This window comes from Ascaphus truei, chromosome 5 (assembly GCF_040206685.1).
Source record: "Ascaphus truei isolate aAscTru1 chromosome 5, aAscTru1.hap1, whole genome shotgun sequence".
Lineage (NCBI taxonomy): Eukaryota > Metazoa > Chordata > Amphibia > Anura > Ascaphidae > Ascaphus > Ascaphus truei.
In genome coordinates this window covers 82,159,252-82,183,036 of record NC_134487.1, presented here as the reverse complement: position 1 = coordinate 82,183,036, position 23,785 = coordinate 82,159,252, and the positions used below count along the sequence as shown (strand labels likewise).

General features: G+C 39.2%; 1 protein-coding gene across 2 annotated transcripts in view; it reads left to right on the top strand.

Moving 5' to 3' along the window:
- NELL2 (neural EGFL like 2) overlaps positions 1–23,785 on the top strand; it is a 375,157-nt gene that overhangs the window by 113,794 nt on the left and 237,578 nt on the right. For both annotated transcript variants that reach the window (XM_075600120.1, XM_075600119.1), the window contains exons 8-9: positions 2,672–2,800; positions 6,144–6,246. In XM_075600120.1, coding sequence (XP_075456235.1) covers positions 2,672–2,800; positions 6,144–6,246 — 232 coding nt within the window. The remainder of the gene's footprint in view (positions 1–2,671; positions 2,801–6,143; positions 6,247–23,785) is intronic.

Here is a 23,785-nt window from a genome sequence, read left to right as displayed (position 1 = left end):
GAACGTGTTAGGTAGTGGTGGCCATTACAGAGTAGCTGCGCAGGGGAACTACCCAGGGGCTGCTAGTCAGATGGTACGCAACAGTTAATAGGGCTGTCAGGATTGCCTGCACCAGAATATATACAATTGGCGCGTCATGCCAGTCAGAAGGGGAGCTGGGAGGGAAAGGTAGTGTCCAGGGAGCTGTCGTTCCCTGACTAAGCCTAGCTTGCCCCCACCTTAGGCCCAAGGTAGACCCTGAGTCACCATAAGATTGTGGTTACTTCAGGGACATCCCCTCTAGACAGGGACATTGCCCCTGTAGTGTGTATAGTGTCAGGGACAGAGCAGCAATACCGCGCAGTGATTGCGGCCTGGGACCAGACCACCGCCACGAGATACAGAGTCTCTCTTCACGGTGGGACACTCCAGTGGGAGTCCACCCCACGTAGAGGCAGACGCCATCACTGACGGCGATGGCGTGGAACCAGACATGCCTCTTTCATCAGTTGTGGTACCGGGTGCTGTAGCACCTGGCAGGTGTCACACTCCAACAAGTGCACCAATGATAACACACCTACTGTGGGCAGCGCTATCACACACACTTAGGGTGGGAGTGACAATTGTGGGCTGGACACTGGGTCACTGGTGCCCCTGCACCCGAGAACTGTGGAGATACTCTGAGGGTCTCTGTAAATATATGTGTGGTTGTATTGCATTCTCTGTGTTACAAGTACATATCCAGTAAATATTGTTGTACCGTACTCTGGTGTGTATTACTGGGTATATTGTCTTGGGAGGGGCTATCCCACTTTGTGAGGATCCTTCTCAGGTGGAGGCGCTGTTGGCATACACGTTACATACACCCAGGCTCCCTGCAGCGTAGGATCAGGCCTCCTGTGAGCCATCAGGTAAAGCACCGCACGTAGTCACTCTAGACACGGGGGAAAGGGGACTACACTATCTATATTTTTTCCTTTTCCTTTTTCACTTAAAATACCGACCCTGTACAGCTAAAATAATTTTGGGGCAAAGAAGAGTCAGTCATGAAATAGACATATCACATATTTAAATACAATCTTGCACAAAACATCCCCAAAGTTGGACTATTCTTTATTTGTACAAATTAATTAAGAGCACTCTTTAATATAATTAGTTAAACTATCAACAAAAACATTGGGGTTTATGTATCAAGATTCCAGAGGTATGTGTGAGCGCTGATGCAGTTGCTTAACAAAATAGCATTTTTTTCACTTTGAAACGCAATATAATGATGAAATATATTTGTACTGTTTCAGAATTTGGTGCATGCTGTGCTAGTATTCTGTTCTTAAAAAAGACTTGCGCCCCCCTTTAAGGCGACAGAGAAAACAACGCCAATAATCGTCAAGAAAAGTAATGCAAGCCGCACATTTCTTAATAGTGAGACCTGCACCAATATGCAGCTGCACTATAAATCCCTCATCTCGTTGCAGGCAGACGTACTGTACCTGAAAATATTGCAACAAATGTTATTATATACTGTGCTGTAGGCGCAGCCTTCCACATGTATATATCGGCACGGGTTGCAACAAAATAATTACTGTGCTCTGGAATTTGCCCTTTGATACATAGAGTCTGTTCTTAATTAAAACATTTTTTTATGTACAATGTATTACTGAGAAGTGTCTTAGAATAAGCGTCTTAAATGGATTGAATAAATCTTCCTAGATGTGCATGAGACTAGATCTGTATTTAGTGGAGTTGGACCACCAGAACAATAGCTACCGATTCTCCTAATCCATATTTTACTAACTGTGTTTATAAATAACTGCTGAAAAGATGCCCACCTGAATACGGGAAGATCTTGGAGAATTGATTTGAGGCAGTCAATTCTGTATACTGTATCTCATGCACTTCAGCTTATTCTGCACTTGTAGTTTTAATAATATATTGACATCCCACATTTCCTGTCGAGATAAGATTTTGTCTAATATCAGTTTCTAACTTTATATCTCGTGCTTTATTTGCCTTTGTATTCTCTTGTTTCATAAAATTGCAGGCGTATGAACCTATAATGCACTAGGATTTGAGCGTGTAAATCAGGACTGTTTAAAAATATCAGTTAAGCGAAGACCAAACAAGTGTTTTCCTATTCTTCTGAAATGTATTTGCATGGGTACACTTCCTTTATTTTGCAAAATTATGACTATAAAATATCATGATAACACGGAGCACAAAATGTGACGACTTAAATCCCTCAACTTGCACTAAATGCAAAATCAAGACAAAAAAGCATAAATGTTTATGGCTCTGCAGCCATCAATTCGTAATAACGGCAACCAGCTCTCTTTAGTTATATTATTATATTTTTAGATTACATATCCACCAATATATATATATATATATTTAAATATATATTTAATATCATGAATATGTTGAATGTTAAGCCATGATTATTGCTATGTACTATATGCTATTCATTGTAAACACATTGCAATTCTTTAGAAGGTGAAAGAAAACAGGTCAAATAATATTTTTGTTTTGCACCTGGTAACGGTTGTGCAGGTCATTTGTTCATCATCCGTGCATCAAACGTGCCATATTCTTAGTATGTCACTGCTGACTTCTAATTTGTGTATATTATTAAGGAACTATGGAAATCGTTGCTTGCCATAATTTTTTTCCCCCTATGTGTGAAATCTGCCTGCAGCTGTCAAGAGCCGAGCAGAGGATGAATAGACTGGATCAATGCTATTGTGAGAGGTCTTGCACTGTAAAGGGCAGTATCTACAGAGAGCTGGAATCCTGGACAGATGGCTGTAAGAAATGTTCATGCATGGTACGAATATCTATACAAGATACACTTAGAAACTATTTTTTTTCCCATATACATTTTTCATGGTATTTATTTTTTTACAGATTGCATACAGTAAAAAATAAATGGGGCATATGTATCAATGCAAAACTGTGACAAACAATTAAAATCTTAAAACCAGAGACAGAACATAAAACACAGACAAAGCTCAGTTTTTAGCACATCCAGTGAGACTCATACACGGTACAGTGCCTAAATATATATGTATAAATATCTAATAAGTAAAATGGTCTTTTAGTTTGACATTTTTGGCCAAAATTGTTGTAAGCCCCTGAGCCAACGCCAAGGCAGACCACATATCAGGGGTCCCTAACGCTAATTATTAGATATTTATACATATATATTTAGGCACTGTACCGTGTATGAGTCTCACTGGATGTGCTAAAAACTGAGCTTTGTCTGTGTTTTATGTTCTGTCTCTGGTTTTAAAATATATATTGCCATGCTCAGTAGCACTCCTCTGTGACACTCATATGCTTATATATATGTTGTGGTCATTTTGGGGGTTCAATAGGAGCTTGTTAGGTGTCCAGTATGTTTTACAATTCTTGTCCAGCTAATCATGGCTGATTGGAGGGTGGCAACCTCCTTCCTAATTTAAGCTCACCCCCTCCCACATTTAAATGGTTATGGGCTCACTCCATAGCATCTTCCACTCAGGGGAACTTGCCTGCTTGCAGTTTGGCTGTGACATCTCTAATACAGAGTGCTTTTCCTGATAATGTACAGGTTAATAAAAGCTTCAGTCAGACTCAGAACTTTGCAACTAATATTGACAGATTTACTATAAATCATTCTTCCTGTTATTACACAGGTTATTAAGAATTTATATTAGCGTTAGGGACCCCTGATATGTGGTCTGCCTTGGCGTTGGCTCAGGGGCTTACAACAATTTTGGCCAAAAATGTCAAACTAAAAGACCATTTTACTTATTAGATATTTATACATATATATTTAGGCACTGTACCGTGTATGAGTCTCACTGGATGTGCTAAAAACTGAGCTTTGTCTGTGTTTTATGTTCTGTCTCTGGTTTTAAAATATATATTGCCATGCTCAGTAGCACTCCTCTGTGACACTCATATGCTTATATATATGTTGTGGTCATTTTGGGGGTTCAATAGGAGCTTGTTAGGTGTCCAGTATGTTAAACAATTAAAATCAATAGGATTTTTTTCCTTGATACACATGGTGCAATTGCTTTGGCCTAGAATTGGTCTACTTTTGCCTTGATACATATGCCCCAATGTATTTCAGAAACAGTCATTTTATCCCAGTTCGTACAAAGTTGTATACACTATTTTACAGTGGTTGATTTTATTATTGAATACTGAGAACTATGGGTTACATTTATCACAGGCAATTGTCTTGGCCTATTTGCTGTGATAGGTGCCCCTCTGGCAGCATAAAGGCCTTTATCTGATTCAACTGTGCTGCATAAATTATAATGGAAACTGGACCTTGTAAACTGATTTCCAAAGCTTAAGAAAATTGTAGTTGTTATTGCGATGCACAAATCAAAGCCAGCTGAAAAAACTACCAAATTCATCGTAGTCATAAATTATATGTATTTGTAGCTTGGACATGTTAGGGCATTCTAGGTCACAGACTATAATTAAATTCTGAGTATGTACAGAATGTTTTTTTTCCTGAGCATATACTGAACTGTAATTAACAACCACTGTGAGCCATAATTGAGATCAATAACCACAACCCTGTTCTACTTATCCCTTACATTACAAATAGCATCCTATATTTGCCAATGTATATCATAGAAAAGAGAAGGCTATGCTACTGTATGTGTGATGTAATGTAAAAGTAGAAACTGCTTTCTTAGTCTTAGTTGTGTTCTGCAACCCCCCCCCCTCCCCCTCAGCCAGCCAAAAACTACATTTGGTAAGCAATTTAACCAACTGTTTGGCTTCCTTACACTAATCTAACAATGCTAAAATCAAAGATTCTGCTTCTTTTGCTTCTCTGGAAATTAAGTGCAGATTACACATCTGAGTAGAGGAGCATTTTTCAATCCAATGTTTTTTTTTTCCTTTAGGCCATTCTGTTCTAATCCTGGAACCAGCTAAAAGAGACTCCAAACTTCATTAGTTTTTTGATATATTTAATACATTTACAATGGTCATTGAAAACTCTAACTGTATTTTTCAGATGATTACAAATTAAACAGTTTGCTAAAATGATATGGATAAGAGATTGAGGATTGTAATGCTTACACCCATTAAATGTATACACTCGAAACAATTGACTTTTATTAATACAAACATGCAAATGTATTTGGTTAAAGTAAATGTAATTATTTACTAATTTGATGTTATTGATCTGCATGTTAAACTAGTCTGCATGTCAAGAGGGGCCAGTAAAGGGTAGCACCCCCTACCCGGTTTTAACTCCCATTAACGTAAATAAGAGTTAACGCCGGATCGGGTGCGCTAACTCATATTGGCGCTTGATGAATCCACTCCTAAGAACCATATTTACCAAGTGAGGTTAAGTATAACGCAAATTAGAATCCATTTACTTCAATGAACTGTTTACCCTCAATACAACTGCAGCCCATTTTGTAACAATTTAAATAAGAATTATAATGTATCTGTAAATATACTTAAGCATACAGATGGTTCAAAGCTTTGTTGTGCCTACTAATAATGCAGACTATTGTGTTATAGTGCAGAATATCACAACATGTCCAATCATAATGCACCAGCGGGAGCAATAACTCTGGCTCTACCTGTAATAAGCCTAAGAGGAAGGAGGTAGAAAAAGACAATGATATTCTGATTGAGTTTTGCTGTAGCACAGGTAGATCTGATCTGATTTCTCACAGATTGGGAAAGCCAATATAAGCTTCTGGAGCTAAAACCAGCACCCGACCATTATGTTTACTTCAACGATGACTATGACTACAATTTTCAGTCATGCTTACAAAACTGATGCACGTTGGATTATCGCGGTGAAATGAATAATGGGTTTGATTACAAGCAATGTAAAAAATGAACTTAATGAGCTCTAGTGGGGATAAGAAAGGTCAACAAGTATTTTATCTCCACTGAGGCATTCATTTACCACTGTCTGGACCTCTTGAAAGCAGAACTTGTGTTTCGTATGGTCGAATATATTTATTAAATCACATGCTTTAATAAATGTAATGAAATATTCTGGCGGGGGAGGGGTTGTGTGTGAGCTGCATGAATCTGTTAGTGCAGTAGAATGTATAACACAATATTTGGTACTAGCTCCTGATATCCTTACACCCCAACTGTATATTATAAATAATTGAATTGTATTTTCACAGAATGGGACTGTTCAGTGTGAGACACTTGTCTGTCCTGCATCTAACTGCCCGGACTATTCTGCCCCTGCATATGTTCCTGACAAATGCTGTAAAGAATGCCAACGTAAGTACTGTATATTGTTTTTCTGCAAAATGCTATTTTTCTATTCTATGGCACACACTTAAGTATTTTCATCTTGCTAAACAGTTTAGAAACGGTGTACCTTTTATAATGGCATAAGCAACTTTTACAAAGATAATGATGTGCAAAGATGTCTTCCGTCTTAACATATCACCACCAACTGTTAAAAAATATTTACAACGCTCTTATCAAGGGAATTGAATTATATATAGGAGGCTGAAACTAGAGATGGGTGAATTATTCGCCAACATTCAAATTCGCTATGAATATGGAGTTTATTTGCAAGTGAGCATATTAGCAGATTGATTACATTTTTATTGAAATATTTGTCTATCTTGGTTCGAATGTATGCAATACCGCCAGCCACCACTATTCACACATTCAATTCACCCAGAACCTCAACTATGGGACGTGAGAGAGAGAATATTCTTACAGTTCCAAACAACATGTGGAGAGACACCTGTGCACATAAAATGGGCACACTTGAGAAATATGCTAATTACATATGCTAATGACTCATATTAGCATATTTACCAAGTATCTCCAGAGTTCCCATTTTTTGCGGACAGAGTTCTCTCCACATACTATATAAAGGTGTGTTGGAGGGGGATATATGTAGCATTTGGGACTCTAACTAAGAATAGGCACTCTCTATGACACAATTGCCCTAACTGAAACCAATGACCATGGAGATCTTTTCATGTCATATTTCCTGTATGTTAAGCATACAACTTTTTCCTGTTTGAAGCAAGCAATTTAATCAGTGTCTCCCTGTACTGTATCAATGACCTAACTATTCAGTCACCTCTCCAAGGGTGGCCAAGCAAATGGTTTTGCTGCTTATGCATACTTAAATGACCGACTTCCTTAACATCAGTTGACCACAACCGCTAACAACTGGTGAGCTTATATAGATCTATATGTGTTGCCGACCCTTCATCTTTGGCGCAGATCAGAAAAATTGATTATGGCCATGATGAACATGCATACACAGCCTGTTAGGGTGCACAAAATGGGCTGTATATGCATACTGTCTCTGTAAGTCTTTCAACATACCACTTAAGGCTGTTATATAGTGTGTGCGGCCGTGCGCACGCGTGTGCCTATGCGAAGGTGCGTGCACGTGCCGCACACGTTTTGTGTATATACTGTGCGCGACTGTGTGTGTATGTGTATGCATGTGTATGTATATGTGTGTGTATGTATGTGTATATATGTGTGTTACACGTGTATACACGTTTTGTGTATATACGGTGCGCGACTGTGTGTGTATGTGTATGCATGTGTATGTATATGTGTGTGAATGTATGTATATATATATGTGTGTTACACGTGTATACACGGTTTGTGTATATACTGTGCGCGACTGTGTGTGTATGTGTATGCATATGTGTGTATGTATGTATGTGTGTGTGTGTTTTAAAAAAATAAATAAAACCTGCAATAATTTTGTTTAATACGTTGTACATATACATACACACATACATACATACACACATACACACATACATACATACATACACACATATACACACACACACACACATACACACATACACACATACACACATACACACATACACACATACACACATACACACATACATACACACATACACACATACATACATACACACATACACACATACACACATACATACATACATACACACATATACACACACACACACACATACATACACACATACATACACACACACATACACACATACATACATACACACATATACACACACACACATACACACATACACACATACACACATACACACATACACACATACACACATACACACATACACTCAAATACACTCATATACTTACATTTTCAGTGGCGGTAGCGGCGCGATTTCTTTCTTTTTTTTCTTCCTTCCCCCTGTCGGCCGGTTCTACTCTTCTTGTCGTGCGCGCGCGGCGCCATTATAAAAAAGCTGACTAACGTCAGCCAACTAAAATTCCGCGCGCGGGCATGGCGTAGCGCGCGCCCGGCACTATAAAACGGGCCTTAGATTGTAAACTCTCCCGGGCTGGGATTTACTTTCCTATAGTCTGATTTTGTTTGTTGCAGTTATTGTATTTTAATTCCCAGTATTTTATTGTATTTTCTCTTTTATAAAGCACTGAGTATACTGTGGGTGCTATATAAATCAAGATACACATAGTACGTACAGTACCACCATATATATATATATATTCCATATTTGATTTATTAGTTTCCAGTATGTTGCCTTAGTTGCTTGGGGAATAGAAGTGGTTTTTTTTTAATAACAACACAACAATTAATGTGACACAAAGCCACAAGGAAATATCAGTAGCCAATACAAAAAAAAAACATAAGGGAAGCTCAAGGATTAAGACACACTGGTAATGAAAAAACACATTTCTCATATGCAAAATAAATAAATTATTTAGACCTCTGGCCTATTCTATTTTTAGCCCTATTAAAAAATGAATTACATGGTTCCTTTTACTGTGGAAAAAGCTTTAGAAGCAGAAGGCCTTTGAGATCACTTTAGTGGTTTTGAGTTGTAAAAGTATGTGGATGTAGAATTGTGTTAATAAAAAGCTAAATAAAACAATTTGATAGAAAATCCCAAAACAATTAATGGACCAGAGATTACTATTATTGAAGTTACTGTATTCTGTATATTATTAGCTGAAGGGAAATGATAGTCAATCTGTATACTACTAAGCTTTCATCTTGTTGCTATGGAGTTAAAAGAAATTCAGTGTGAGAAAAAAAGCCCCAGATAACACCACCCCCACAAATCTGTAAAACAGGAGCCCATACAGTGCTTCAAAACACATTCTAATGCTGTACTGTATCTCCCCAAGTGTTTTCGGTGAAGGCAGCAGAGATCAAACTGTTTTAGCATCTGTATCAAGCTGTTATTGAAATGTTTCCATTTAGACCTGCTAAATGACCATGGAGCTAAGGCCTGTACTCATATAGCCAACATATGATTTACATTGAGAAATATGTAAATCAGTATGTAATTATTTAAAAATGACTTGTCTATATACTATTTACTAAACTATGATTGCCTCCAGTAAAAAAATGGCAGACTTTTTCCCCCCGAAATGCTCTTTCACCTACTTCATGCAAAAGATATGGTCAACATGCTATCCATGTAGTTTGCACAATCTGCATACTGTAGCTGTGCTGGGCATGAAGATATTCTGAAGTAATTTATAGTAATAGTATACAGTATGTAACCCCCCCCCTTTGGAACTACTATTTGATTTAGTGGGTTTATTGCCCCCACCCCCCCCCCCCCCCTACCCCCTTCCTCCTTTTACCTTTTTCCTCCCCATCTGGCTTTGGTTATGAGTATTTTCCAGATTATATTTACACATTGTGTACAATTATGTGTAATTCGTGTATTGTATTACAAGGGATTTATTTGTTCATATATTGCAGCATTCATGTATTGCAATTTATACATACTGTATATACACAATACATTGATTCACAATGTGGTACATTTTTCTGACCAATACCAATCATTTCAGTTACTATGTCTTATATAGGGCACTGTTTTTTGTCAATGATGTTGTCTTGTTACATATGGAGTATATTGGATCCGTGGCTTTGTCTTCATATTCTATCTGTAATTTCTTTAGTATATACATTTAGCTGCTTTTTTTTTATGCTTGATTTTTTATGTTGCAGTCATTTTTTAACATTTTTTCTTATTTTTTTATATATGTCTTAGTGTCTATAGTTATGCTGTAAGATTTAACATTGTGATTTATTCATTTGTTTCTTACGTTGACACTGAAGATACTGATGTAGTTTATGGTATATGTCATTTGTTTAGATACGTTTTTTTTTTACTGATTTAAGCCTTTGTCTGACTTAATATTTGTTTTATTTTTAACCTATTTGTGGTGCTTTGTTGGTGTGGAGGCTCCCTCGCTGTGGGGCCGCTCGAGGCTTTCAGATTCGTCCCTGCGTGATTTTCCATTGGAGGGGGAATCCGTGACCTCACATTATGGGCGGGGCTTATGACGATGGATCCCCCTACTTATACCGGCACCTTTAGAGAGGCGTTACGCTCTTTGACAAAGGGCAGGAAGCCCGAAACGCGTCAGAGTACCTCTCGCAGCACTATGTGAGCAAGTTGTTTGTAAGATCCAATAAAAAGATTTTATTTTTACTGAAATCTTGATCAAGCCACCGTCATTTTCTTTTTCTTCGTCTCACAAGCTATGCACTGCCTGCACATCTCCTTCCAGGACATGTGATGTAGGATGACTATGCCGAGGGGATTGCCACTTACTTGTATGTCTTGTGACCAGTGATGTCACCATAGGAGATAGAAGGATGTATATATAGCTCCACTCTATGTTCTAGAAACAGGTTCTTCAGAATTCTCACTGTGGTCCTCATGTGTAAATCCTATACATAGGTTTGTGTGTTTAGTTAAGTGTATTAAGAAGTGTCCTGTCACCATTTGTTGTTTTCAGTTAGGAAACATGCTCTGTAAGTAAGAACAAGTACAGTAGTAGGGATCCAAGATTATTCTCTTGTGCCCCCCCCCCTCCTACTACTCTCCCCTACCTCTCCCCCTCTCCATCTCTCCTTCCCCCTCCTATCACCCCTCTCTGTCTCTCTCTCACCCCCACCTCTTCTCTTGCTCTCTCTCTCGCTCCATCTCACCCCCACCTCTTAGGCTAAGTCCCCGCTCGCGCTGAGCACGCTCATGCTTGGAGAGTGCTCAAAGCATGAGCGCCGGGTGTCCTGTGCCCTGCATGTGCATGGGGGGGGGGGGGGAGGATGGGGCATTGAGCTCGCAGGAAAGTATAATTTTTTTGTTTACCCGAGCGCGGATGAGCATGTGTGCCTGTGCACGAGCGCGCAGGCACAGCGTTAGCGGGGACTTAAATATATCTGTATATGTAAGTAACCACCACCAGCGCCACCCACTCAGCGATAGCGGGGATGCAGCTTTACACTCTCTCGCTTTCTCTTACCCCAACCTCTCTTGCTCTCTCTCTCGCCTATGTCTTTCTCTCTCGCCTATGTCTTTCGCTCTCTCTCTCTCCCCTATGCCTTTTGCTCACTTGCTTTCTCTCACCCTCACCTCTCTCACTCTCTCTCATTCACCCCCACTCACCCCCACCTCTCTCACTATCTCACCCCCACCTCTCTCACTCACCCCACCTCTCTCGCTCTCTCACCCCTACCTCTCTAGCTCTCTCACCCCCACCTCTCTCTCCCGCACATCTCTCTCTCATTCCCAAAATATACGATGGCCCCACTCCCCCAAAAACACATAATAATCCCCCACAATACACATAACCTCAAATATTCAAATAATAGCCCTCTCCCCAATACAAATAATAACCCCCCTAGCCCAAAAACACTCACTCACTCACTCACATACACACTTCCCCCTTCTAAAAATGTTACCAAGGGAGAAGATAAGTCTGCTCTGGTCCATCTGCTCTGTACTTCTCAGCCATGCAGGGGGTGCAGCAAGCAGAGACTGCAAGCAGTGGAAAAAAAACAGCAGCCGGGAAAGAGAGGTGGTGGTATGGCATACAGGACTGTACCGTCACAAAAAAGAGCCCTGAGTATACCTGTAAGTACCTCCCTAGCGTAAGCCAGAGCTACCAGGGGGTCCTGTCCAGAGTATTATGTTTTGACACAAGTTTCTGTCAAGGGATATGTATGTCAATACCTGTGGAGCCTTATACTGTAGACGGATGTCAAATAAATCACCTTTTATGTTTTACAAAAGTTCCTATCGCCATATCTGCTTATTCACATCCAGCCTGCACCTACCCAACACTCTGACAAAGTGTGAGAGACTGAGTAATGTATATAAAGTAGTCAATCTGACGTAACCTTCCTTTGAGCAGGGTAGGGAGGCTTAAAATTACAACATACGCCTGTAAATAGATCCATTTACTCCCCTTGCAGCCCAAATGGTGTTACTGAAAGCCCCGCGCCCCCTCTCCCACCCCCCCCAAAAAATAATAATAATATGGCAGAATATTTATTCCATTTGTTAAATTAGTTGTATGAGAAGTGAAGAAGTGATGCTATAGTATCAATTTCATGTTGAGTCAGATTGCACTATTGAATTAAAGTTCTCTGCATCAAATGTGCTCTGCTACGTTAGGCGATATATTACTCTGTGCAAATTTATAATGGGATGTATCAAAGATTGTACAGTATCTGTAAATAATGTAACTTTATTTTACAGAATGTGTTTATTAGCTCACAGAAAGAGGACGTATAGCGGGAGAGAGGCAAAGAACCTACATACTTTAGTGCAATGTATAATACAAACAGAAAGAGATACAATAGCTGAGAGGAGGAAGTAGTGGGTCTATCCTATTTATTAGAATACCAATTGACTTACAATATTTACCTCTCGAAACATTAATCTATAACACGTGGAGAAATACCTGTCAAAATACCCACGTTACCCAGGAAATAAGCAAATTTGTATTTTGAAATAAGCTTATTTAAATAAACAAATAGGCATCCCATGCATCTCTCCACGTGTTATATGGAGGAGTGTTTTGGATGGTATGCAAGTCAATGGATTCTCTATATAAAATAGGACTCCCCTTCTCCTTTTTCAAGCATGCAATTCTATAACAGTTGTACAAATAATTTTCATGGATATTGGAGAAAGGAGAGGGTGGTAGCATCAGTAGAAGGACAGGCTGGATCAAAAGAGACCTTTTTAGAATTGGCAAGTGCCAACTATAAAATCAAATTGTTTTCTGAATCTCTTATTGCCCTGTATTGGTGTGCCATCTTTGCAAATCTCTCTTCTGTAAGCTCATATTGTTTTATCTTTCATTCATTGATCATTCTTTCTTCCCTTGCTCAGTGCTACTCTCCTGAAAGCGTGCTCCTTTTATCCTTTTATTGCTCTACTACTCTCGCACCTGAAGTATTTCTCAATTCCATACCTATCTTTTGAACTCCATTACTACTAATGACAACAGACGTCCTCTCTCACATCTAATTGAAAAATTACTTTTTTAATGAAAGCATTTCTAAGGGCCTGGAAATCTGTAGTGGTTTGAAAATGCATTTTATCGCTAAAACACTTCCCATTCCTGCTTTGATCTGAAATTCTTTGTGTACTTCCATTCAATTCTTCTATTTGTTCTGTACATCTAACAGTTTTACAGTATATTGTGAGCTTTTAGAGGGTGAGATTTCTTTGTTGTGTAGTTACTTTTAGGTCTTGTTCTCTTTTCCTTGTGTTGTGTTTTCGTTTTTTTATATATTTAAATGATCTGTATTCTTCTATAAAGATCTACGTTTGTGGTTGGGGCAGTATAACAGTACAATATATTAAAAAGTGCCAATATTCTTCAGTGTTGAAAACATAATTCTTTGCAAGTTGGAAACCTTTTGATTGTTCTAACATAGAATATAAATGAAGAAGGCAGTGGCATCTGAAAAAGATTTGTGTGGCCTTAAAAAGTAATCTACTGTACAGGCATACCCCGCATTAATGTACACAATGGGTCCAGAGCATGTATGTAAAGCGAAAATGTACTTAAAGTGAAGCACTACCTTTTTTCACTTATCGATGCATGTACTGTACTGCAATCGTCATATACGTGCATAACTGATGTAACTAATGCATTTGTAACGGGCTCTATAGTCTCCCCGCTTGCGCACAGCTTCGGTACAGGTAGGGAGCCGGTATTGCGGTTCAGGACGTGCTGACAGGCGCATGTGCGAACTGCCGTTTGCCTATTGGGCGATATGTCCTTACTCGCGAGTGTCCTTAAACCGGGGTATGCCTGTACTCGGTTTATTGATGAGTTGAACATGAAAATTGTAATGATCAGTCACTGTTCTACGACGGAGACATTTATGGACATAGAGGAAGGCTCTAAAAGATTTTTTCAGAAAATGGGAGACATACTGTATTTAAACTCTATCCTTAACCAACAGAAATAATTGATTATTGAAGTCTTTGAAGGCACTGAGTGAATGATTATAAAAAAAATGGAGACTGGAAAATGGAATGAAAATGTTAAATATCATACAACAAAACAAGGGATATGATGCCTAGTAGCCAATAGGTTGTTAAAAGAGAGAGATGGTAGACCGAATGATAACTTTGGTTGATATTAAAGAAACTTCATAAGGATAAACATATAATACCTGTAATATTAATATTTGTGTGCATATTCTTTTATTTTAATTTGTGTAAATACCACTATTACAGTATGTTCAAGTGTATTCCCACATTCTTGTCTTTTTTTTTTAATACTGTAATTTAAAATATTTGGGTATTTTTAAATTCCTGTACAGTAATCAAAAGATTTCTAATGCAACTCAGATATTTTATACTTACTGATTTCTCAAAAGATTTGTGGGGAAAAAAGTAATCTACAATAAGAGGCAACTACATGTTTTGTAAACTTATATAGAACACCAGCGGGCTTTATTGCATTTTATTTGTATTTTCTGGCAATTAAATATTTAATTATTTTCTTTTATTACTAGAGATTTTCTCTGAATAATAATACAACATAATTGTGTGTGCAGTTCTGTAGTAGGTATTGCAAAAAAAAACAAATATAGTAGCAGTAGTTATGGCACGTGGGGCAAGTAGAATTTGGAATTTTCCTGTTAACTACTGTATTAATACATGCGAGTCTGCTAGTTCACTCCAAGAGTCCAGTTTAATACCTGCTGGGTTGATCACATGGTAACAAATGTCTATACTTTCCCACCACTCTTAATACTTTGCCCCCTGTTTTCCCACGACTGTCAGGTTGTATCGGGTGATTTCAAATTCTACTGAACTACATCATTATATAATTGGGGTTGGTGGAGCGTAAATTAATAGTGAATGTCAGTGATGCATATCACTGTATCAGTGATTTTCACTATTAATTTGCACTCCACTAACCCCAATTGCACATTCAGCATTTAGAAAACTGAACACACAGGGGGTCATGCACTAAGCAGTGATAAGTGGGTTTTCTGGGTGCTATGCACAAAGCAGTGATAAGTGCTTTTAAGTGAGATACATGACTATATAGCGTGATACTGCCTGTTGTAAGATTCACAAAGCAGTGATAACACTGCAGTATTGTGCTACTATAATGGCATTTTTTCCCACTTAAAAGCACTTATCACTGCTTTGTGAATCTCATAGCAGACAGTATCACGCTATAAAGGCATTTATCTCACTTAAAAGCACTTCTCACTGCTTAGTGAATGACACCCACAGTCTGTTAGAGGTTGGAGCAGCAATCCTTTTGCATCTGATTTCTATTCAAGTTACATGCACATGTAAATTACTTTTTTTCACCAGGAGCGCTCCTTTCCTTGTTTTTCATATACATAATTATAGTCAGAAATTTAAACTGGTGTTCTATTTGTATAGATATATGTAGTTTTTTTTTTTTACTTATAATGGCCAAGAGTATTACTAAAATATGCAGTGTGTATCCAATTTAACTAGTGAAGAATTTCTTAATACAGGTGTTCATCGCTATCCAACGGTCCACTTTCCGTCGAACGAGTTATCTGATGCAGCATAATGCAGTCAGCTGGACACATTATCCGACGTCGGTACCGCTGATCCGACGCTCACCAGTGGGTTAACATGGACCCGCAATCCGACGGTCCGTTACCCGACAGTGGTTTGCGCGACGGATTCTGGCGGTTAAGCGATTCTATTCACATATGGTTACCATTTCAGCACCCAAAACATTGGGGCACTCGAACAGGAAATAGCAATATTCGTTATCACCATTAAGTGAATGAGTTCGGGTGATAACCAAAGACACGGACCCCTGCAATAAGACACACACTGACTTCTGCAGAGACACACTGACAAATTAATTACCGAAGATCTACAGTACATGAAGTCAGCCAGGCCTGAGATCTGGGCAGGGAGAGACACAGTATCACTGGTGGCTAATAGCACTGCTGTCAGTCCAACAATCTCTTCCTACGTGGAGCTCTCACACACAGGCAGTGAGGGGTAGTAATCAGTCTTTGGCTACCTGCAAGCTCTAGAGTAAAGGAAGGGGAACTGAGTCATTAATAGATGTTGTTTAATTGAAACCAATCGGGATGTAGCCAGGCAGCATGCTGCCCCCTCTCCATGTTCTCTTTGCAAGAGAAGTCTATCCAGATCCCCTTTTCTCGAGTCCAGATAAAATCTGTTCTATCCCATTCACTTTTAATGAGCCTGCCTGTGTATTATTTTGAAGTGAAAGACTTCTACCATGAAATCAACTAATTTAACAAAGAAAATCTCCTCTCCAAATAGAGATAGTGTCGTCTATATATCTTTTCTAATCAACAATATGTGATCTAGAGGGATTAATATTCCAAATACATTGTTCTTCCCACAGTCCTAAAACAGATTTGCTTAACTTGGAATTAATGTTGTGTCCATTGCTGTGCCACAGAGTTGCAGAAAAAAATCCCCATTAAAACTTACATTTTTTTTGTTAAAATGAATAAAATACTTTGAATAATTAAATCGTTTTGTTCTTAAGATAAAACATGATGACAGTCTAAAAAGTATTTAATAGCTTGGATGCCTAGGTAAAGGGCAATACACGTGTACAATGCTTGAACGTTGTACATAACATAAATAAATGTATCCTGCCAGCTAACATCATGTCAAATACTGAGGCGTTTAATGTCACATAAATAAGATTTCAGTTTTTGCTCAATTCTTTGTACATAATGGTCTATATACAGTATGCAGAGAGATTTTTGGGTCAAGAATTGATGACTGATATAATGGGTCTACCCAGAGGTGATTGCAGACTTGTATGCATTTTGGACAAATCATAGAAAATTACCATCCGGGGTGTCTTGTTAAGTATATATTGGGCTGCAGGAGCATTGAGTATGACTTATTTTTTCAATATTTTACCAGAAAATAATAGATTGAGAGTTGCCTCTCATTTTCAAGTATGTCCTGGGCACAGAGTAAAGTTGACATTACAATTTACAGTTACAAATATGTTTAAAGTAGTAAACAGCTGAAGTTTTAGACAGGAAGCGGATTTGATGGACAGATAAATTGTTCCAGCAGCGGGGGGTATCGGTATGAGAAAGAAGATCGACTAGTTTCTTTATTGAAGCTAAAAGCAGGTTTCTGAAGGCAGATCTAAGGTACTGACTCTAAAAATAATGGCACTTAGTTTGAAGCAGGGGAGCCTGGTTGAAATCCCAGTGACAGCTCATTATGACCTTGGGCAACTCATTTTATCTCCCTGTGCCTCAGGCACCATAAAATAGATTGTAAGCGCTATGAGGCAGGGACTTGTGACTACAAAAATGATGAATGAACACTGTCAGCACTATACAAGAAAAAACAATTATTGATTATAATTATTGGAGAGGACGCCTTGTTCTTCTGGCATCCAAAAGCCATTATCATTTAGAATGGTCTATGTGCTTCCTGTAAATAGTTAGTTGTGTCCTGTACAACTAATCCGCAACCCATATCTACTTATTGAATAGTTATCATCAGGGCTCGACAAATTATACAAAAAGCTACTCGCCAGATAAGCAAGTGACTCGCCCCCCTAAACAAAAGTGGTTTTTTTTAATGGCGTGTGCTATCCCTCTTGCCCCTCTCCCTCTCTCACCCCTCTCCTGTTCTTATCCCCCTCCTGTCTCCTACCTGGATTCAGTGGATGTGGGCAGCAGAGGAGGACGGTGGGCAGCGGTGACAGAAGAGGAGGACCATGGGAGCGGAGCAGCAGAGGTGGAGATCGGCACGGCGAAGAGGACTAAGGAGGACAACGGGAACGAAATAGAAGAGGAAAACAGTGCGCGGCAGGAGAAGAGAACTGTGGACCATGTTAGAGCAGCAGGAGCAGCACAAGGGGCTGCTGGGGAAGAGCGCACCTCAGTGGTCCGACCTGGAAGTCTTTAGACTTCCGGTGTCTACCGCTGAGGCACGCAGTCCTCCTGTGCTGGTCCTGCTGCACTGACATGGTCCACAGTTCTCTTCTCCTGCCGCATGCTGTTTTCCTCCTCTACTCTGCTCCCGTGGTCCTCCTCAGGCTTCTTCCACCGCACCGTTCACCTCCTCTGCTGCTCCACTCCCGTGGTCCTCCTTTTCTGTCGCTGCCACCTCCGCCCGATTTCCTCCTCTGCTTCCAAACTCGCCTGCTGGTAATTTCAACTCACCAAGGGTGAGTGGTTTGTTGAGCCCTGGTTATCATATTAACTAATAGTTTTTCTAATTATAATTAAAAAAAAATGTATTACCATTTGACTCTTATCTTGGACTTAGTTTTTTTGATCTGTTGTTGGGACCTTTATTTATCTTTAATGTTGTTCTTTGACACATTATGGTTTACTGGTATGTACTCACCCTCACAGGAACTAGTTATTTGTTTTTATGCATTTTAGAAGGTGTGAGATATAAGATGATAACCGCGTGAACACTTTGTTGTCCGCGGCGGAGACGAGACTCGGCTACGGTAAGCCGGAATAAATATAATTATGTTAGTGCAGTTCAGTATGTGTGACCGGCCGGTGGCACAGTGGATATCTTCACCAATGATACTCCATAACGTGGCCTTGGGGGAAACACAGATTGCAAATAAATGTCGGGTATTTACTGTTGGTGTTTTGCAGCACCAAGTAAACTAAGTCTTGCTACATCTGTATAGAATTGAAATAAAAGAAGAAGAATATATATACTGTATAGAACAAAATTCATTATTCATGAAAAATGCAAAAACTTAACAGTACCTTTTGCTATTAATGAATTGCCTTAGTCAACGACAAAACGTAACATAAAACAGTACAAAATAGTGTTTTTTTTTATTGTTTAGACAAAATGTATTTTATAATGTGAAAATATATAATACATTGCAGGTGCTAATTAATTAACAATTATAATAGGTAATGAGACTGAGGGAGTTCCATTGAAACATGAAGAAAGGGTTGTATATCTGAGTCCTATAGCCATAAAAAAATCATGTTTGGCGAATAGAGCTGCTATCCATTCCAATACAGGGGTTTCGATGTGTTGAATTCCTTTCAAATGGAGCTGTAAATGCAGTTTTAACCTTTCTACTCCCGGAAGTCTGGCACTACACACCTTACTTCTGTAACTTGCAGCCATGGGATTGCTTCAGCAGCACTCGTGTTTGCTTTGGTAGTGCCCTCCAGATTACTTTGGACGTGCCTCATACAGCACAAGGGCCTCTGGTGAGCCGGATCATGTACCATGTATTCATATCCAGCAACAATGTTAATCAGTAGTGATTAAACAATTTGGATTACACCAAATGTGATACTACAATAAATTGATGAATTTAACCATGATAAAAAATACAGTGTACTTGTAGAAATATGTCATGCACTCACTGCAAATAATGGGATGCAGAGATAGTGGCCATGTAATTCACAGAAAACCGGTTAAAAAAAATTCTGGCAGCAGCTCACACACACTTCTGTTCTGCTGGGATATTGAACAATATGATGCATACAACATTTTTTCAATCACCATCTTTATTCTTGTAATGAATCATTTACATTTTCATTTACAACTTCATAGCCTTTGATTTTTAAGGCATTTGAATCTACTGAATAGGGCTATTTAAGACAGATACTTATACTGTACTAGTGGAGAAAAAGCACCCCAACGGAGAGCACTCAACAGTGCACAATATACAGTAGAGGATGTGGTGTATGAAGTGGTAAGTATCGTGAGTAATCTAAAAAAAACATTTATTGGAGTCTTGACTCAGTTAAAATATATATGGACGCTAAGTACCAGGGTGATGGATACTAATAAAGGCCAAAAAAGCGCAGCGAAAGTAAAAAATGCCAGATCTCAAGTGTAAAGTGTAGGCTGTAACCCTTGATGATATGTGCAGGGTAAAGCCAGATGTATTGGACAACCACAGGTGTCTGTGTATATTGGGGGTAAATCACAGGTAAGGTCACCTGTGTCAGTCAAGTGTCTAGCTTGTAGGTAGTGGTGGGTGGTGGCGTATATACCAGATCGTTGTATATACAGGTAAGTATACCAGGTAAGTACACACCAGGGTAAACTTGCACAGGGACATTCATCAGTCACCAAATGTTAGGGCAATCCATATAAGCAGGGCACTGCTGCGGTCCCTGGGTGGTGCTGCTAAATCAGGGCACCTTGTCTGTGTTAAGAACACTCACACACACTCACTAACAAAACCCCCAGCGCAGGTCTCCTAGAGGGTGTATCTATTCTAAGCAGACAACAGATGGCTGAAAAACCGGTGGGTAGAAAAAATGTAGATCACAAGTAGTGTCTACTAACACTTAGAGGTGAATAAAAACAACATGAGGTACTTGTAGCATAAAAAGACAGGAACCATGACCAGACTATGTCGCCATACACGCTTCTGCTATTGCTTGGTGTATCAAAAATCAGCACGGTTTCTGCCCTCACGAACTTATAACAAGCTAAATGCTTATATGAAACTCTCTGTAAGGGAGTTACTGTGGGTCAGGACGCGCTCCGATAACGAGCGTTGGTCTTGTCCTGTCTTTTTATGCTACCAGTACCTCATGTTGTTTTTATTATTATTCGTTGCATAACTACCACAATTTTGGCACCTAACAGCTGAAATTGTATATCAAAGTAAAAACTATGGGTGAAATGGACAGGTATGTTAAAAAATACACTTATATTAATTCACATTTTATCTACAGATATTTCTATAGCTCTAACCTGGGTTTCCTCTTAGCTCTCCCATTGTACTTTCAGTATCTTATTCATCAACACCTCCTCCTCTTCTGTCGATCACTCTCTATTGCATACCACAGGGGACTGTCCTTTCTCTTTACACACTCTCTCTATAGGTAAGCTTATCACACCTTTTGGGTTCAAAAATCACCTCTATGCTGCTGACACAAATTTACCTTTGAACCTCTCACCTTACGTCTGCTGTACAGACCAAAGTCTCTAAATGTCTGTCTATATCATCCTGGGTGGCCCTTCACTGACTCAAACTTAACATGTCAAACGGGGAGCTCCTCATACTTCCTCTCAAGCAGCACTATCATACACCCAGTATCACAAACACGCTGGCTAGGTGTCATATTTAACTCCTCCCTTACCTTCTCCTCTTACATTCACAATGTAACTAAAACCTGTCAATTTCTTCCTTCATAATATTGCAAATATACACTCTTTCCTCTGTTGCTCTACTGCTAAAATTCTAATGCAGGCCCTCATTCTCTCCCATCTCAACTATTGTAACCTTCTATTGTCCAGCCTTTCTGCCTCTCACCTGTCTCCCCGACAATGTATCCTAAACACTGCTGCTATAATCAGTTTACTCTCTGCTAAATCTGTCTCAGCACCTCTCAGGGTTGAAATTCCTCTCCTAGCTTCCTATTAAATCCTGTATTACATACAACATTCTCTCTCTCCTCTAATTTCTCTCTCTCTCTCCTTTAATCTCTCTCTCTCTCTCCTCTAATTTCTCTCTCTCTCTCTCTCCTCTAATTTCTCTCTATATATCTACCCGACTCATGTATTTTGTCTACCCCTTTTGTAGCTGAAGCCTTCTTCCAGCCAAATCTCTTCTCACTTACTGCTGCACACCTCTGAAATGCTCTTACCCTCAAATCCTGACTAGCACCCTCTCTCTGCACCTTTATGGCCCATCTCAAAACACACCTCTTTATTTAAGCATTTGAGTAGTCCTGCTGGCTGATACTATACATCTCATATGCATTTACCATGACCCTTTTCAGGCGCACTTACCATAACACCCTCCGACTGTCTCTGTAAATTCTCCCTACTTACCACTTAGATTGTAAGTTCTTCGGGACAGGGACTAATTTTCCTAATGTCTACTTTTATATAGGAAGCTCTTATTCCTATTATGTCTCCTATTATGCCATATGTTTTACTGCTGTAAAGCGCCATTTACATGGATAGCACTAAACACATATAGATATAGATACATAGGTTTTTTTTGGAAATACATTAGAAGCATGTAGAAAAATCTCGATTCTCATTTAAATAAGATAACTTCTTCTTAAAATCATTTACTATTCAGTCCCTAAGTAGGCACTTAATTGACATGATTGAATTATATCCTTGGTCAAGAAAGTTGTTTTCCCAGGAATAAATAGAAGAACCTTTCTTCTTGGTTCTCTAACTGTGCTACAGTATGAGGAGTCAGCCTTCAGCACTTTGGAGAGCACCCAGCTCCTGCATTACATACAGTATCACAGGCAAATGTAGTCTGTCACATTATGGTATTATGTACAGTACTATTTATACTTAACCCTTGGAGTGCAGGGTGGGGGGGGGGGAGGGGCAAGGCACCAGAGTGCCACAACCCCTGTGACACTCGACATCACATGACCTGTTCTCTGAAGTGGCCACATGATCGCTTCATCACTGATGATGAAACAGAAGGGGAGACATCGTCCTCCTTTCGTTCCACTTATTTATAAATAGCTGAGCTGCTGTGGAATTGATAACGTAGCTACTACATCATGAGGCACCCAAAGGGTTAACAGTGGTTGTGGCACATATTTCATATTTAATTTCTGTTCCGCCTGTATACTGATACTGATAGATACATCTTATATTGGATCGGTAGGCTAATTAGCATTAGCCAATTGCGCACACAAAAAAAAAATATATATATATATATATATATATATATATATATATTCACATATAAAGTAGCGCTACGAAACTAATAAAAAACGTTAGGCTAAAGTGAATATAAGTGAAATATTAATTAAATATAATATTGTGATACAAAAACTAATGAGTACTAAATCTATATGTGATATAACCAATATAAAAATACAGTGTTAGTAAACCAATGAATATATAGAACACTTAGAGTTCACAATTAGAGTCCATCCGGATCCACTGAGAATGTAATGCAATTGAAAGGATTCAGACCACCAGATAACTATTGGCTCATTGCAGCTCCTTTGATGTGCTTTAGCCACCCACAATAGAATCTACAGAAAAAAAAAACAAAGAGAAGCGCAGGCTCCATAGTGTTTAACTGTATAAAAATAAAGTCCATTTAATATGACACGCTTACAAGATTTAAAAAAACACTGAACATTTGAGAGAAATCTCTAAGGGGTACGTCAGCTGGGTTGGAGGGGTCCAATGTAATACTCTGCCTTGGTATGGTACAGCTGCTGGAAACTCCTGTCGCACTTCCACAATACTACACTCGATCAGCTAGTCTCTCAGCACTTTAATGCCAGTCCTCCAGTCAGCTGAATGCTCTGTACACAGACCGCATGTGCAGCGTTTGCAACCAGGCTATCCGTCAGGTACAGAGACCTCCTCTCTACCGCTGTGCGTGCTGACGTCACCACCTTGTCCCAACTAGTTTTGTCACTATCACGTGACTTCCAAAAGGGGAATCCATGTGTCTCTTTTTCAATACAAAGAACTTGTGATCAACTTACCTGTGTGCTGTCCCTTGATGTCGTGCTTCAACCGGTATCGTATGGTATATATATAATATGCAT